The sequence below is a fragment of the Falco peregrinus genome, chromosome 4, assembly GCF_023634155.1.
Source record: "Falco peregrinus isolate bFalPer1 chromosome 4, bFalPer1.pri, whole genome shotgun sequence".
Lineage (NCBI taxonomy): Eukaryota > Metazoa > Chordata > Aves > Falconiformes > Falconidae > Falco > Falco peregrinus.
In genome coordinates this window covers 4,519,893-4,535,444 of record NC_073724.1, presented here as the reverse complement: position 1 = coordinate 4,535,444, position 15,552 = coordinate 4,519,893, and the positions used below count along the sequence as shown (strand labels likewise).

General features: G+C 47.4%; 1 protein-coding gene across 2 annotated transcripts in view; it reads right to left on the bottom strand.

Moving 5' to 3' along the window:
- CD96 (CD96 molecule) overlaps positions 1 to 15,552 on the bottom strand; it is a 45,499-nt gene that overhangs the window by 20,543 nt on the left and 9,404 nt on the right. The window contains exons 2-5 of one of the 2 annotated variants that reach the window (XM_055802504.1): positions 13,055 to 13,175; positions 8,311 to 8,530; positions 4,932 to 5,357; positions 1,319 to 1,428 (exon numbers count right to left, since the gene is read on the bottom strand). In XM_055802504.1, the coding sequence (XP_055658479.1) occupies positions 1,319 to 1,428; positions 4,932 to 5,357; positions 8,311 to 8,368 (594 nt within the window). In that variant the 5' untranslated portion in view covers positions 8,369 to 8,530; positions 13,055 to 13,175. Of the gene's footprint in view, positions 1 to 1,318; positions 1,429 to 4,931; positions 5,358 to 8,310; positions 8,738 to 13,054; positions 13,176 to 15,552 lie in introns of those variants that run through there. The other variant, XM_027786769.2, reaches the window with a different exon arrangement.

Here is a 15,552-nt window from a genome sequence, read left to right as displayed (position 1 = left end):
TTTCTTTTCTCATATACATCCTCTCCCAGAACTTCAAATACAACAGCAGTCATCATCTTACCAATGACCTATGGAGTAAATAGCTGTGACTCCTGAGTAGCTTGCAGAGAGGGCAACAGAGCTGCTGTCTCACTGCAGCAATCTCTAAGTTATGCTGAACATCCCATACATATTAAATATCACTGAAATTCCAAGAAAATCCTTGCTCTTTTAGATTTTAATCAGAGAGAACCTGATGATAAAAGCTAAAAGTCATCTGTGCCAGCCACCGTTAGATGCAGATGCAGCCAGCACAAGCAGGACATCTGTGCCTCGGCACATATTTGCAAGCTGTACTCTAAATGATGCATGGTGGCCCACAGATATCACTGTGATGACCTTTGGGTTTGGTTCCCCGCCCCTCCCCTCCTTCTGCTACTTTGTAGAGTGAACCAGCAACGCTAAAAAGTAGTAAGGCCAAGGATGCTCCCTACAAAAATACAAAGATTTTTAATATTAAGAATGTGCTGCAAAGGGGAGATCTAAATAGACTGTGAGCTGGGAAAAAACCTAAAAAAAACCCAAAATATTTGAAAATCACCTTTAAGAAAAACCTCAGCAGTTACAGCTTTTCTGTGGCAATAGACAGAAATTCACAGGCAAACCTCAAGGATGCTGCTGGCTGATACTTATCCCTACTGATTGAAATTAATGCTAAAAGGTTACATTAAAATATAGCATATAAATATTTATCTAGAAAGTGATATGCGGTAAAAAAAATGTAACAAGCTTTATAATTCACAGCAAAATGCTTAAAAATAGTCGTTATGTGGTTAGCTAGGTACCTGGGTTTGCATGTCTCTGTGACACAGGATTAACTAACAAAAACATTACAGTCAGCACCTTTTTTTCTTTCTGTTTCAAAGCAGCCTGATATCTTACTACCCTACACAGTAACCATGTATTTTTCAGAGATACTACAGCTTTGCTACTGCAAAAATCCCTGAGAAACCCAATGCAAGGAATATTTTAGTTCTGTTACATTTGCTAAGTGCTTTGCCACCTTCCACAGACCTGCTCTACATGTGCTCCTGAAAAATTAAAAGAAATTAAGATGGAATTTTCCCTTCTTTGTTTCTTTAACAGCTATTGTTTGTGGTTTCTATGTTGCAAAACCACGTTTATATTTTCCCCCTTTATTATCACAGTCCAACACAACCGACACCTTTTGTTTAGGAGCTTCTGCAGGACGCAGTAAAATCTAACGTTTCTATTTTAATCTGCAAAAAATACCCTCTGGTTGCTTCTGAATTTTATACCTGAGATAAAAAATACTTACCACGAGCCATTTCAATGGGTAATTGGACAAATTATCTGAGGTCGTGTCCTCAAGGCATGGAATTTCTAAAGTCTGGTTTAACCGCACTTCCTTCACGTAGCGCTGCTCCTCTTTTGTCATCGCGACAACAACAACAAAAAAAGCCCAAGAAGGACAATCAGAAACTTGATGTTCATTGTGCTTTAAAACCCAGTGCTGACTGGTCTTCTGTTCAAGGAACAGGCACTTTTTTGATTAGAAAGGAACCATAATTTTCAACCATTACCCATAGACACATTTGTTAAGTGAAAGCCCTGCATCTGATTTAGATGCAGTTTCATGACTCTAATTCATGGCTTTACCTGAATTTTTTGGGCAATTCATAAAAATCTTTGCTTAACTGCAGGATCAAGACATCTCCTTTTGGAGCCGAGAATAATTTGAAGCCTCAATTTTTCTCTTACAATTTTTTTTTTTTCTGTGGCGATGAACCTTCACATCAATTTTGTGCACCTGTATTTCCTTTTCTCTGAAGATATCTGCAGACCTGCTTTTCACTAAGGAAGATGTTCAGTATATCAGGCATGTTAAGATGAACCCTGTTTTTCAGTGTAAGTGCTCCTTTTGTTATTTTCCAACCTGCCCACCACCAGAAGCAGAGAACTCATCGCTCTTTCCTTTGTCATCGGTTTACAAAAGCATTTCAGCATCTCCTACCTTACCTACTCCCAGCCCAGGGTCTGGTCCAGCTGTGGCAGGGCAGAGTGATGCACCGAGTAAAGCGCAGCTGTGGTCTAAACCTCAGGGCTGCGTTTGCACATGTGTTTGAGCAGGAAGAGCAGCAGTGATGGCCAGGAGATGCTACGAGTGCCCTGGGGAGCACTGACCTCTCTGAGAGCCAGCCCGGCGGCAGGCACAGCACCGCGCAGCCTGCCTGCACAGCCTGCCTCCCCTCTTCCCTCCAGGCACGCACCGCGGGGATGCTCTTGAGCTTTGCTCCCCTGCTAGTTCTGGCTTGCATGTTCCGATAAAATAGAGATCTATTTCATTTATTTTTTTATCTTGAGGGAAGGGAGACTATTGAGCCGTCCCAGACTGTTAGGTTATTTGGCAGCGGGGACTTGCTGGTGACTCTAAGTTCCTTTACGCCTGGCACCCAAGCATGGAGTGACAGTGCCAGCACGCAGCCTGTGCCACGGGGATGTGAATACAGGCAGTGCCCAGCGGTGCCCAGTAGACCCAGCAGCAGAAGCAGCTCATTTCCACTCTCCACCAGAGCGAAGCAGCCGAGGAGGCAGCTGTCACAGCAGGACACAGAGCGCACAAACCCTCAGGGGGCTGGATAGCATGGAACGGATAAAGGAAGGGCAAAGGAAGCAAATCTAGGAATAAAACCACACAGGAGACTTTGCTGGGATAAGTTACCATGCAAAAGTGCCGTACAGCCTATGAGAAATACAAGGATGAGTAGCCACCCCAGGAGTTCTGCCTGCAAACAGCCTCCATCTGTTCTCACAGTCACAGGTCCCAGCTGCTTATTCCACCCCCCCACCCCCCCACCCCCATCTTTGATTCCCACCTCCATCAACAGCCCGCTGGCTAAGGTCCTCCATCGGCCTGCTGCTCTGAGGGCTTTTTGCAGTATCTACAAGTTGAATCCATCTGGATCCACTTTGATGCAGTTGGGAGCTGTACTTTAATGAGCAGCACAAGTTGAATCCATCTGGATCCACTTTGATGCAGTTGGGAGCTGTACTTTAATGAGCAGCACCCTTTGCCACCCCACTCATAGGATGGATTAAGGTCTTTCGCCTTCTTCTGAGTGGAAGTGGCTCATTGCAAAAATCTGTTTACCTTAAAATACAAATCTGCCAGAGGTGTGTTGCAAACTGAATTTTTTTAGTTCTGTCTAGCAAGTAGCATCAGTAGCAGAGCTCGCTGCATCACACAGTTACTGAAAAAAGCCACAATGATGGTGATATGAACAAGAGCTGCCCACATTTAACATGTAGGCAGCAATAACGGTGTTGAATATGTTGGTATCAACCAAGGGCACCAGCAAAGGGAGCAATGCCTGATCAGCACTATTACTGCGTTAAGGAAGAGACAGAGAAGAAGCACACAAAGAACAGAAGCCTGGGAGGGTTTCACACGCTTACCAGCACTGTTTGTACCTCACTGCTCTCTGCCTGATACAGCCCCTGTGCCCTGTGAAGTGCAGGAAAATTCCCAAGGGGAGCCTGCCCATCACCCCCCTGTATGGCAGGTACAGTGGCAGCTTGGTCCTTGACACAGTTATCCAGCGCGTACTGCTTCAACACCCCATCCTGTCGGGGCTGTGTGAAGATGCTGGCTTCATTTTCCCTTCAGCAGGGCAGGAAGGTGCTGCTGGGTTGCTTTTCCAGGATAACAGCCCCAAAATCCTTGGAGCCATCGCCATGGAGGGCCATCAGGGAACGAGGTGGCAGCTTGGGTGAAACGTCCCTGTGTGTGAGGCTTGCAGAGTACCTCCTGCTGCAGGACCAACGTGATCCAGCGTGGGGACCGGCATCCCTCCTGCCACCAGCCTGGCCTCATGATGCAGCGCTGCTGCCCTGCGCTACCCCTAACACCCCCCTGCTCCTAACCCTGGAACGTCTGCTGCACCTACAGCCCTGGGCACGGGCAGAGGGAGCGTGTTGGCCTGGCAGCTCTGAACTGAAACCGTGCCAGGTTTGTTGCATTTACATTAATCCTTCTTGGCTTCTTAACAGAAGCCTGGGTCAGGAAGAGGTTTCTGGGGTATCAGATCCAGTCCCTCATGTGCACTACAGCAAGCTTGCCCAGCATCCCCACCCCAGCTCCATCTTCATGGTGGTTTGGACTTTTGCCCTCCCTGCTGCCATGAAACAGCTGTTCCCAAAGTTCCTGTGCTAACAGTTGCCACTGTTGTTTAATTTGTAGTCAAATCCATTCACGTCCTATTTAAACCCATTTGTTCCTTTGCCAGGATAATTTAAATAACCTCCCTGGAGTTCACACTCTCCCCCAAGGCTTACTTACCAGGACTGGTCAGGCTGCTTTCCAGCTTCCAGAAGCAGCCAAGTCTCCGCTCTTGTGATTGCCCTAAGCAACCCCCTGCTTTGCTCCAGTTTGTTTTTGATGGTGGGGACACACATCCCTCCACTGAGCTAACACCCAGCACGCCCTGCAGATGCCAGGCCTCAGCCTCAACCAGACACAGGGGTTTTCTTTTCCCGGTGCTCGGTGCTGCACGCACACAGCAGCAGCCCAGCGTGGTTTAGGGATCTAGCATCCTCGGTCTCACCATATCCTGAGACGTTTGCCCAGTCTTCTCCACGGCATGTTTCTCCAAAAAAAAAGTGTGGAAACTACCCATCTCACCACCTTTTTTGCCTTCCTATCTAGCTAACTCCATATTCCTCCAAACAAATAAAGTTTGCCGATCACCAGCTGGATAACAACAGCTAAAGAATGCTTGCTAAGTAGGAAACAGTAGGCAGCAGTGTTCGGTGGCGTCACTGCAAACCCCAAACCAGTCCCCGTCACCGACCAAGAAATGTTCGTCTATCCTGATGTTCCACCCCCCAGCCCCCGTTACAAAAAAACCCACATCTCATTCATAATCACGTACCTTCCGCCTTGACAATAAGTTGAATTTCTGCAGCCTTTGTCCCATATGGGTAAGTAGCAAAACTGCACTCGTACCACCCGCTGAGGGAGATGGTAACGTTTTTCAGATGCAGAGCCCACCGATTGCATTCAGACGTGGCGTTTTGACCAGGGGAGCACAAAGCCTCTGTAACATCCCAGCCGCAGCACTTTCTCGTGCTGAAGGATACCGAAAAGTTGTAAGAAGCCTCAGGAAAGGTGAAGTAATGGGTGCCGTAAGCAGGGTGATAAACAGCTATTCTGGTAAGCTGGGTGTCATCAGTCTTGGACCACTGTGTCTGTATTATGTAGGTGTCAGGTGGTTTTGGGAAGGTGCATACCAGGGTCACGTTGGTACCAGGCAAGGCGTGGACCACTTCTGTTCGTGTGATGACATCTTCAGGCTGGCCTTAAAAACAAATGGGACCATTTTCAGTACGAGTCACATTTAAACAAAGCTTTTTCCTAAGCCATCTCTGACATGATTCGGTGCCTTAGCCACGGGCAACTTTGAAGACGCTACAAGTGTAATGAGGCTTTCCAGCGAGGAGCTTCGTGGCAGATCTCCACCAGTACAGACTGTGGAGAGACAACTGGGAGAGCAAATGCGCCCTTGCCTGGAAGAGGGCGGGGAGCTCCCATCGAGCTTGCAGCAGAGAAATGGGAGCTCTGAGGGCCTCTGTGAAAATGGAAATCTTTCAAATGTTATAAATAAAGCAGCATCTGGGCCCAGTTATTCCCCAGCAATTTTTACAAGAACAAATGAGTTATCCCTGTGGGCTAATTCTGCCCTGCTCCATTCCCCCTGCCCATCACCATTGCCTTTGCTGCTTCGACAGAGAAAGCTGTTCTTTTACCTCCACATTATTAAACAGCTCCTGCATGGCCTAAAGGAGTGTCCGCTTCAGTGTCAGTGAGCTGCCCCGGCATGTACAGTTCCTTCCTCAATTAATTTCATAAAGCATGCTGGCAGTCCTCAGTGTGCCATAAAGGAGTAATGGATCGGTGAAATGAAGGAGCTTTCAACGGGAGCCTGTACTACTTGGTTTTGCTGCTGCTGTAGTAAAATTGATTTCTCTCCCTTTCTCCCTCCTGTGGACAAGAAGCTCGCAGTCCCCAAACCCCTGCATGCAGGGCACTGACAGACTCAAGGAGATGAAGAATTTATGCGTGGGGGAGTCGTGGTGAGACAAGGAATCAATCACACCCACAGAGCCATGCACAAAAGGTCCCTTTTACTAAAGGACATGCGGTCCACAGAAAAAAATGAGCGTGCACAGATACTCTTAGGTACAGGCTTGTTGCCCCCATCTCCAGGGCGTTTCATCCTCCCTGTGTTATCAAAGCATCACCTGTCAATTTGCTTTGGGAACTTGCCCCGCAGCCCAGCAGCCATGCCGCTGGCTCCCCACAGCACCAAGCGCACACCACTCACCTTCTGTACTTGAAAACGGTGGGTACCAATTCCTTTGCTTTGACTTCTGCTCTGCGCTGCGGTACAGGGCTCCGGGATGCCAGAGCCAGGGGCTGGGCAGCCTCGGCAGTGCCTGTGGTGGGGCTGGCATGCCCCATGCTCTGCCAGCTCAGCCCAGAGCCAGGCAGGGACATGAAGCACCCACAGCTCTGGTTTGACTGGGACAAAGAGCAAGGGCAGAGCCCTGCATCCCCGCAGAGCTGGCTGAGATCTGGCATCCAGCCGTTGACATCTGACCCGAACATGGAGAGACTGGGTGCCTGGAGAACAAGGCTGCTGAGTGGCCATGGCCAACATTAATCTCTGATTTTTATGGCTGTGCATGCCCTGTTCATCTTTTAATTGACTTCCGAGAGACGGGATGGCGTAAGAGAGTAAATAAAAATAAGCCTGAGTGACAAGCGCTGTGAGAAAAATTACTGAAAACTATTTTTTTTCAGTCCAAGGAGCTTATTACAGCAAGAGTCACTGATTTCACTGCAAGTTTTGCATCAGTAGAAGTTAAGGAAAAAACGACTGGCACTCTTATGATCAGACTAGCAGGCAAGGGACACATAGCAAGCTCTCTCTCATATTCATACTGATGCTGTATTAGGTCAAAGGACCATGTAAAGAATACCTACCAAAATTACTTGAATATTTTATATGAAGATGAAAAGGTTATGTGTGTAGAAACAACATTTTAATTTGTGTTGTTTGTTAGCAGCCTAGCACTTTAGGCTATTTTAACTGAAACCCTTTCACGCGAAAATGTTCTTAACTTTTATTTAGCATCTCAGTATCATTAGTTTCATTTTATAGCAGTTTTATTTTTCCAAATCAAATGCTGTCCATTAACCCATACTTGTGCTCCATTTGAAATTTAATAGAGTAACTCCCAGGCATTTATATGCTCGATCTGCAGAAAGAGTATGGTGGTGTCCACTTACATTTTGGAGTGACTTCAATGAGGGTTTCATCCTCAGGGGCAAAAACCCAGAAGTCCTTTTCCTGAATAGTATTGCCTTCCTGCGTGTGCATATCCTGAGGCTTCTAGTTCTTGCTTTGGATTTGAAAACTTTTATTTTCTATGAATACACATAGGAAATATTTCCCTTGCTTTTAAAAATCCAGTTTGCCTCAGTGATGTAGAAAATAGCAACAGCCTGTGCCAGGTTTTAAGGTGCTTTTTACCATGCCAGTCAAATACATGAGATTTTTCCTTTCTTAAGTGGAAAAACACCTATCCTACAAAATTCTTCTTCCTAGCTGGTAATAAGTACTCCTGCATAGCCTGTTGGGGAGGGTGAATGGGATTGTGAGCATCAGGCTTTTCCTTGGTTTTCCTCAAATCACTTTTCCTTTAACTCCCTGTGACAGCAATGTAGTTCTTACTCAACTTTTCTGAAAGTTTCACTGCCGATGACAAACTTGTTTCTCAAGCCTTTAACACAGCACGCAGGGCTGGGTGGGGAAGAGGAAGAGATGAATCTCTTTCAGGGGCTGCAGCAGTACAATTCATCCTTGCCTTTAAGTTGTTGCAACTCTTCCCCTCTCTGCACACACAGGTATATGTGTATGTGGGAAAGGGATATATTTTTTATTTGCTTTTTAAAAGCAGTTTTCCTTTTTGCCCATTGCGGATGAGCACATGTTGCCCTAAATACAAGTGAGCTCAACTCAGTGACTATTTTGGTGAAAACAGGTTAGGCGTCTGGAATAATCTGCTAGTCAGCAAAGTTTACTCCTTGCTAGCTAGGGTTGTTAGAAAGTGGTCAAGAAACAGAAAATCATTACCAGTAGCTACAGCTCGCCCTAGTCAGACACACTGAGCCCAACCTGCATATCCACCCAGCCCCTTGCCACCCTCCATCACATGCTAGTCAAGGTGTCCCACTGACCTGCTTACCTGCAACGCTGGGCACCAAGAGCAAACAAAAGAGGGAGAAGAACTGTCTTTTTTCCATCTTCAACTCGATGAAGTTTTGATAAATAGATGTCTCTTGGGGGCTGCTCCCGGCGGTGTCTCAGAAGAGGAAGTCGAGGTGGGCAGATGTGCGCGCAGCCACGCTCATCCTCTTAGCGTGACTTCAAAGAAATGCTTCATTAAATGTGAAAGCCTCAGTTTCCTGCCAGAGCAATAAAATCCGTACATCTTGTGAAACCTTTATGTCAAAAACACGGCCTATACTGCAAGACCAAGGTGCAGACCATTTTTTCTTTTCCCTCCTTGTCTTTTCAGATAAACTCGAAGTAAGCAGTTTACTGGTTTACACTCTCGCCAAAACCTGTCAGACATCTAAGGTTGAATACATGGTACATAGTGTACAAAAAAGCTGACTTCCCCCACCCCCCTTTGTTTCTTTCAAATTAGTCCAAAATAGCTCAAATATACTGTGCGCAGACTCTCTACACTCATTATCTTTTTTTTTTTTTTTTTTTTTAAAAAGCAAAATAACAAAACCAATCCTCCTAAATTAAAACAGAGTGAATCAAGAATTTTCCGGATTAATCTTTTTGTATTTTTTCCCTCCTGAGAAGGAGACCATTAATTATTTTCTGCAGAGTGCAGAATTACAGCATCACGCATGACAACATCACTTGCTGTGGTGAACCCCCACAACCCTGTTCAGCTGGCAGCTTTGGGGACCTCAGCACCCTCAGGCAGAAGCTCATGGCTCCTGCCAGTTCCACAACCTGCCTTCATTGCAGATCACCTGTAAATCCTTGCGAACTGTCCTCAAAGCACACTGCATCTCCATCAACTAGGCACATGCCTGTCAGCAAAACATCTAATTGCAGGCAGTTCTTATGGAAATCAGACCTGCTGTTGGTGGCTTTTCAGAAAACAGAAGGTTGGAGTTCTTGCTTATCACACTTGTTCCCCCAAAACCAGAAGAGCAGGGCAGAACACTTCATGTACACAGTGGGGATGTACGTTATCTGCTGGCTCTTCCCCATGCTGGATGGGCATTTGGAAGCGCAGGAGGCTGGTTGCCCCGATAACTCCCTTCCTGGTGGCCTAAGGACAACCTGCCCTTCGGACCTTGGCAGAGAGCTGATGGCAACCCACCCACCAAAGCCGGGAAAGCAAGTGGCCTGGATGACACCATCATTAAACAGACACTCCCTCGGGTGGCTGGTCCATCCTTGGGTGATCCAGGTCCTGATATCTTTTCTGAAACAATTCCTACAGGGACTGGGTGCCTTTGTCGGCTCCTTTCTGTTACGGCATCCCTCCCCGCTGCTCAGGCAAGCCCAAGGGAAACTGCCAGCCACCACCAGCAATTTTCTTCACAACTGTTTTCCATTTCCTTCCCACCTGTCTACTTTTGCTAACCATGGAGCTCCCCATACCTCCAGCATGCAAGGCACCGAGTTCAAAGTAAAAAAGACAGACCTCACCAGTCATTTCCTTACTTTATGCGCTACCAAATACAAACAACATATACCGCTTCCCTAATTTGTGCATATGCAACCTTTTGGTAACAAATTTAAGCAGGCTAGTGTCTCCAGCTGCAACAGCTAATGGTGATGGCCAGGCTATGGTCAGGCCTCCAGACACATCTTGGAGGATAAAAGCTGCTGCACGGTTCCTTTTTTGTTTGCATTGCTCCCCTACCCAAGGAAACGGACGAGTTGTGGTAGTAAATGCATTGGATGCTCAGGGTACTGCTAAGGGAATCGTATCTGGGGGTGAAATCTCTGCTTGTCACTCAGAAGCCTGACAGAGAAAGATCTGTCTCAGAGGATCAAGAAGTCCTGAAGTGGAGCATGACCAGAATATTCAAGCCAGTGTAACTGACAGCCACAGAAGACAGTGAAAATAGTAAAGATATAAGCTCTGGTTTCCAGTTCGGAGCAGAGACCACAAAGAACCCGGAGATTATCTGCAGGTACGAGAGCCCAAGCAGATTTGACTTCAGTGTAGAATTTGGGCTCTTTTTCTTGAGTGCAGCTACCTTGGCTTCTCCTGCTGATCAGTTCATGCAAGTTTTGTACCATGAGAGAATGTACTTTGTGTAACGTGGGGCAAAAAAAGCCTCCAATACGCATCTGAAACACACATCACAATTTGACGAGGCAGCCCAAGTGCCGTGTGGTATACTCAATAGCCACAGAAATCCCTGAGCAGCTTGGGTTACTAGATCGCTATGTCTTGCCCTTGGAATATGTTTCCCCTTGCTAAAACAACATCCTAAAAATATACTGCTGCCATGTTGCATTGTGTTGGCTGCATGCAGCCACCCAGCGTTGCTGCTGTGCTTCGTGGTGAAAGACAGACGAGAAAGAAACCTCCCAGCTCGATGGATTTTCATTCACTTCAGAGCTGCGCTTTGCCCCAATTCCTCCCCTACGCTCAAAGTCTGAAACAGTCATTCACCCTGCTACTGGCACCCATGTGCGTGAACAGCTAAGCCCTGCCTCTGCGTACGACATCAAAAACCTCTTTGGAAACAGCATTTATCTCAGCCTGCTGGCAGGAGCTGCCTCTTCCCTGCAGCTAGGCACAGGGTCCTGCTCACAGCAGTGCAAATTATTATGAGAGTTTCCTCACCCCTTCTCTGAAAAGTTACACACCAGCCGCTTGGTAGGTGCCATGGTGGGATGTTCCACTCCAGGTTATGGATGGCAGGGATGAAATGTGCCCATGGGCAGTGGACCACATTGGTAGCTGGCAGGAGGATATACCTTTAAGTGGCTTTTCCTTGGTGGGGCAGCCGCAGGGATGCTTATCTCAGAGGTGGGATGCGCAGGTTTGCCCATTGCACTACACGTGCCTTTCTGGAGAGACCCAGAAACCACTGCAAGGCTGCAAGGTTTTAAAGGAAAAACAGCTGTGCCCGGGCAAACTCACATGTGGTTGGGAGATATACAAACCACAGCGTTTTATTTTGGGCTGGACAAGCAGTTGGCTTGGCTGGTCCGTCCCCCCCCTGTGTCCCAGGCAGCACCAGCAGGAACAGATGGGCTCTGAGCATCGCCCAGGATGGGGCCTCAACAGCACATTGCAGCACGGGGCTCTGCCCGCCTCTCAGGGATGCTCCGCTGCCTCATGTTACATTAATTTCTTTTCCCCTTGGATGGGAGTGGGGGTGGCAGTGGGGGGTCCTCTAATTATTTTCTGCAGATCCGTTCACCACTGGAGGAGTCATTTTGAGCGCTACAAATGACTCTTTCTGTAGCAATCACCCCTATTATGCGTCATGCTCACAAACCCCTTGACTGCAATACAATTCTTCTGCCTCCATTACAGTAAGCTGCACCTAAGGAAAAAGCAGAGCTGCAGTCAGTCCCACAGACAAGAAAATCTTGAACTCCAGAGAGAAATTCAATTATTCACAAAGAGAACCTATTCAGAAATGCTAGTGAGCCAGGTCTTCCTGCCAGAGGCGAGGATGATTACCCTTGCAGACTGGTGTCCTCTAAATATTGCTTAAAGAAAGCGTTCCTCCCCAGTGAAAAAGAGATGGAGACTTTGAAGCAGGAATTTCATTACAGAGTAAACTAACCTTTCAGGTTTACTTGGCGCTTGGCATGGCAGCTCCCACTCTGTCATTGTGTTTTGGTCTTTAACTGCTTTGGAAACTGTACTAATGACTTGGTGGCTGGCAGGCAACTTCAGCCACGGCACCTCGCAGAGGGCTAGACGAGTGGGTGGTGTGGGCTGGGGTGGGCAGTGTGGCAGGGGACAGGGCACTGAGGTGGCAGTGGGGTCCCCACCGTGCTTTTTCAGCAACCCCCTGCTTCCTCCATCTCCCCTTCCCACCTTGGGCTCTCTCCTGCTTGCAGCACTGCATCTTCTGCAGGGAGGAAGGGAGAGAAAGGGGTTTCTCACTCTGCTTCCTCCTCCTCCTCCTCCCTCTCGGCTACACGTGCACGTCTGCATGCTGTGTCTGACATAACGCAGCCCCGGGTTCAGCTGGGGTGTTTAAGCAGCACGGCAAGTCATACATACATCCAGCTGAAAGATCTTTAAAGGTCTGAACGGGCTTTTCATCCCCACTCCCCCACCGAGAGCTCCGAGTCCAGGAGAAAAGCAGGAACAGCTCAGCCCCGGCTGCCTCCCTGCACCAGCCTGGCTTCCCTGGCACCGGGCTGCTCCAGCACCTTCCCAGCTCCGCTGCTCCCAGCGCCGGCACGAGCAGAATTCCAGACAGCCCTTTCTACAAACGTTTAATTTGTCATCACGCCCTGTAGCCATTCTGGGGCCAAGTCCAACTGGATGGTGGCTCTTTAATGATGCCTTTCGCTCATCCCATGGGTGAATATTGCTTCCTTCACTTTCTGAGCAGGGAACTTGCTTTTGAGCAAGACTACAAGCCAAAAGCAGTGGGTAGGCCAGGACTACAGCCTTAAATCCTCTCTTCTTGCTGTCTGTGGGAAAAACTGCTGTGTGAGCACTCCGTGTTCACACAGCCTTCCAGATACGGCAACAGGGCGCCTTTGGGGAAAGCAGGAGGATCGCAGGGAGTGATCCGGTGCTGAGTTCCTCTGTGTGCGCATCTCCCACCCCCTGTCTCTGTGATCGAAGAAAGGGTCTGCAAAAGCTGGCGGTGGTTTCTCTAATTAGGTGGCCTTACTTGCAGTTCACGTTTCAGAGAAAAAGAGTGTGTGTTTGGGGTTACATGGAAGAGAATCAGCTCCCTCACCTTCTCTGCCATTCCAGCCACAGGTCCTGTCAGCCCTCTGCTCCCATTTAATGCCATTTCTGAACAACGATGGTCCATCAGGGCAAGCGGATGAACATTACATTGTGCAAAGTACAAGTTACTGAAAAAAGAAAAAAGCATAAAAAGTGCAACCAAGGAAAAAAACCCAAACCAAACCAATACAAAGCACGCTGACCCAAAAACTACCCATCAGTGAAAAACCACTCTGTGAAAGCCAGCCAGATATTAAAAAAAAAACAAAAAATTGAAACCCCTACAGTCATTATTTTCAAACTGAAATGGATGGCACATATGAGACCAGCCCTGCTTTCTTTCGTTGCTTTCTCTTTTCCAGCTACAGCACATCCTGTGCTTCCCCCCTTGCTTTGCGCAAGGCTTTTCACTTGTACATCTCACCTTCCACCTTTGATAAGATAAGTAGGTTAATAACTGTGTAACAGAACGTGATGGCACCTATAGCTTTAAAAAAAGCATTTGTTAGGAAAAGGTAGCCCACTGCCGGTGCTGGGAAACATCTGCTCGTGTTAGACTATGAGGCTGAGGTTTCCAGTGAAGCCTCCCAGAAGGACCATGTCATCCCCTGGTCGCTTTAGCCAGAGCTTCACAGCAACCTGTGAAGGGGAGCAGCCTTCCTGACTCACACCAGCAAGAGGGGACAGGATACTGCTTGAGGAAGGGCTTTTCATAAACACAACTTGTGGGGCTTTGCCCTGAGGTCTGCGTGAAAGAGGGAGTTATCGAGACGAGCAATGGAGCACTCGCTCAGAAATGGAGAGCTCAGGTTCACATCCCAAGTGCTGCAAACCTAGATGGGTTGTACAGCTCATTTTACTGTGCAAGCTGTCTGTAATGGATTTTGTTCCCTGATTAATTTAAATTCCTCCATACTATTGTATGCAAATACCTTCTCTCAGACACACAGCTGCCGGGCCAGAGCTCAACACAGCAGAGCAGTTATAATTCACCACTGAAGAAATACATTGAATAGAAAAGATTAAAGGTCTGGAAGTTAACTTCAGATACAGTAGCAGTGACAATTTGAGGACAGCAGCTGCCTTTTCATTATAAAAAAAATCAAATAATTTACAGCAGTAAAAGGCCAAGCTACAATGACATTGAGAACCGTAACTTGGATTTTTTCTTTTTTTTTTTTGACAGAATACTTTGAAAGTAGCAGACCTTAATGAATCTGTTTGCGTGCAGTATCCCTGCAGCCCTATAACTACCTTCCCTGCTAGCAGCATGTCAGAAGCAACCATGGGAAAGCGAGATCTCTCTCCCATCACATCCATCATATAGTATCGTCCCCTACGCCCTAATTCCGTGTCTCTTTAGAAAAGGTGGTGAAGTACAAATGAGAAAAGCAAAGCAGAGGGTGCTTCTTGTGTTGAGCCTGGCTCCGTGGGGAAGAAACTGTACTGCAGTGGAGCCTGAGCTTGGACTCCCGAGGTGCTTTAGCCTGGAGCCTTGGAGAGCAGGGCACCTCATCAGGCCCTGGGAAGAGGGGAGTCGCCTCCAGAAGGCAACGCAGAGCTGAGTGCACCTTATACGAGTGCAGCATAGGGCAAGTGCATCCCTAAATCTAACTCCATAGGGTTAACAGCCTGCAGTTGGGTGGGATAAATACAGCACAAGAGTAGCTGGAAGGTAAAATGGAGAATAGGAAACTTCTGGGATATTTCTGCATAATGATATTTTCAAGACCATAAGCAGAGTAACATTTAGCTACTTCAGACGTGGATCCTTTTGGTTCACTCCATGCTTGAAGGCATAATGTGAACCTGCCCCAAGGAGCCTGCAAGGACTTGTTAGTGCAGCAACGTGTGCTGAGCACCCATCTCCTTCCAGAGCACTCTTGGCCAAGTAGCTGAAGCAAAGGATGGGGAATTAAGATAGTTTTCAAGAGATAGCACCTCTTTCAGCATTCAGTATGAGTTCCTAAAGTTTCGACCACCGCTAAAATTAAGAAAGATTTCTAGCTTTTTTGTTTGTAAGGGTCACCGCCCATGTGAAATAAATGTTCAGTTTCTAGCTGAGTCTGTCACCTCCTGAAGCAATGCTAGAAAGGGCCTGCACCTCTTCTTCTTTCCATGAAACTTCACATCCCAACTATTGTGGATTTAAAGGAGTCACTGATCACACATTTGTTGCCCAAAGGGAAGGTGGGACAACCACATCATGGAAATTATCCCCGAGCGTCACCTCAACTGGAGTTTTGGTTGCAAACCAATAGTAGGCTGGTACTCACCTCCTCCAGCTCTCCTCCCAGTTCGACCCCTTGTCCTAGATACTATTTCCAGCCCAGTCACCGATGTGTGACCTACCCACTCCCAAGAGCCTACCCACACACACGCATCGTTCGACCGAACACCGCTCTTCCTCCCGCCTGAAATGAGGTTACACTTTAACTTCTCCACAGCTGATTAAGCTTAGCAACGCTACTAATGGCAATGAAATCATTTGAGACCTCTATCAGA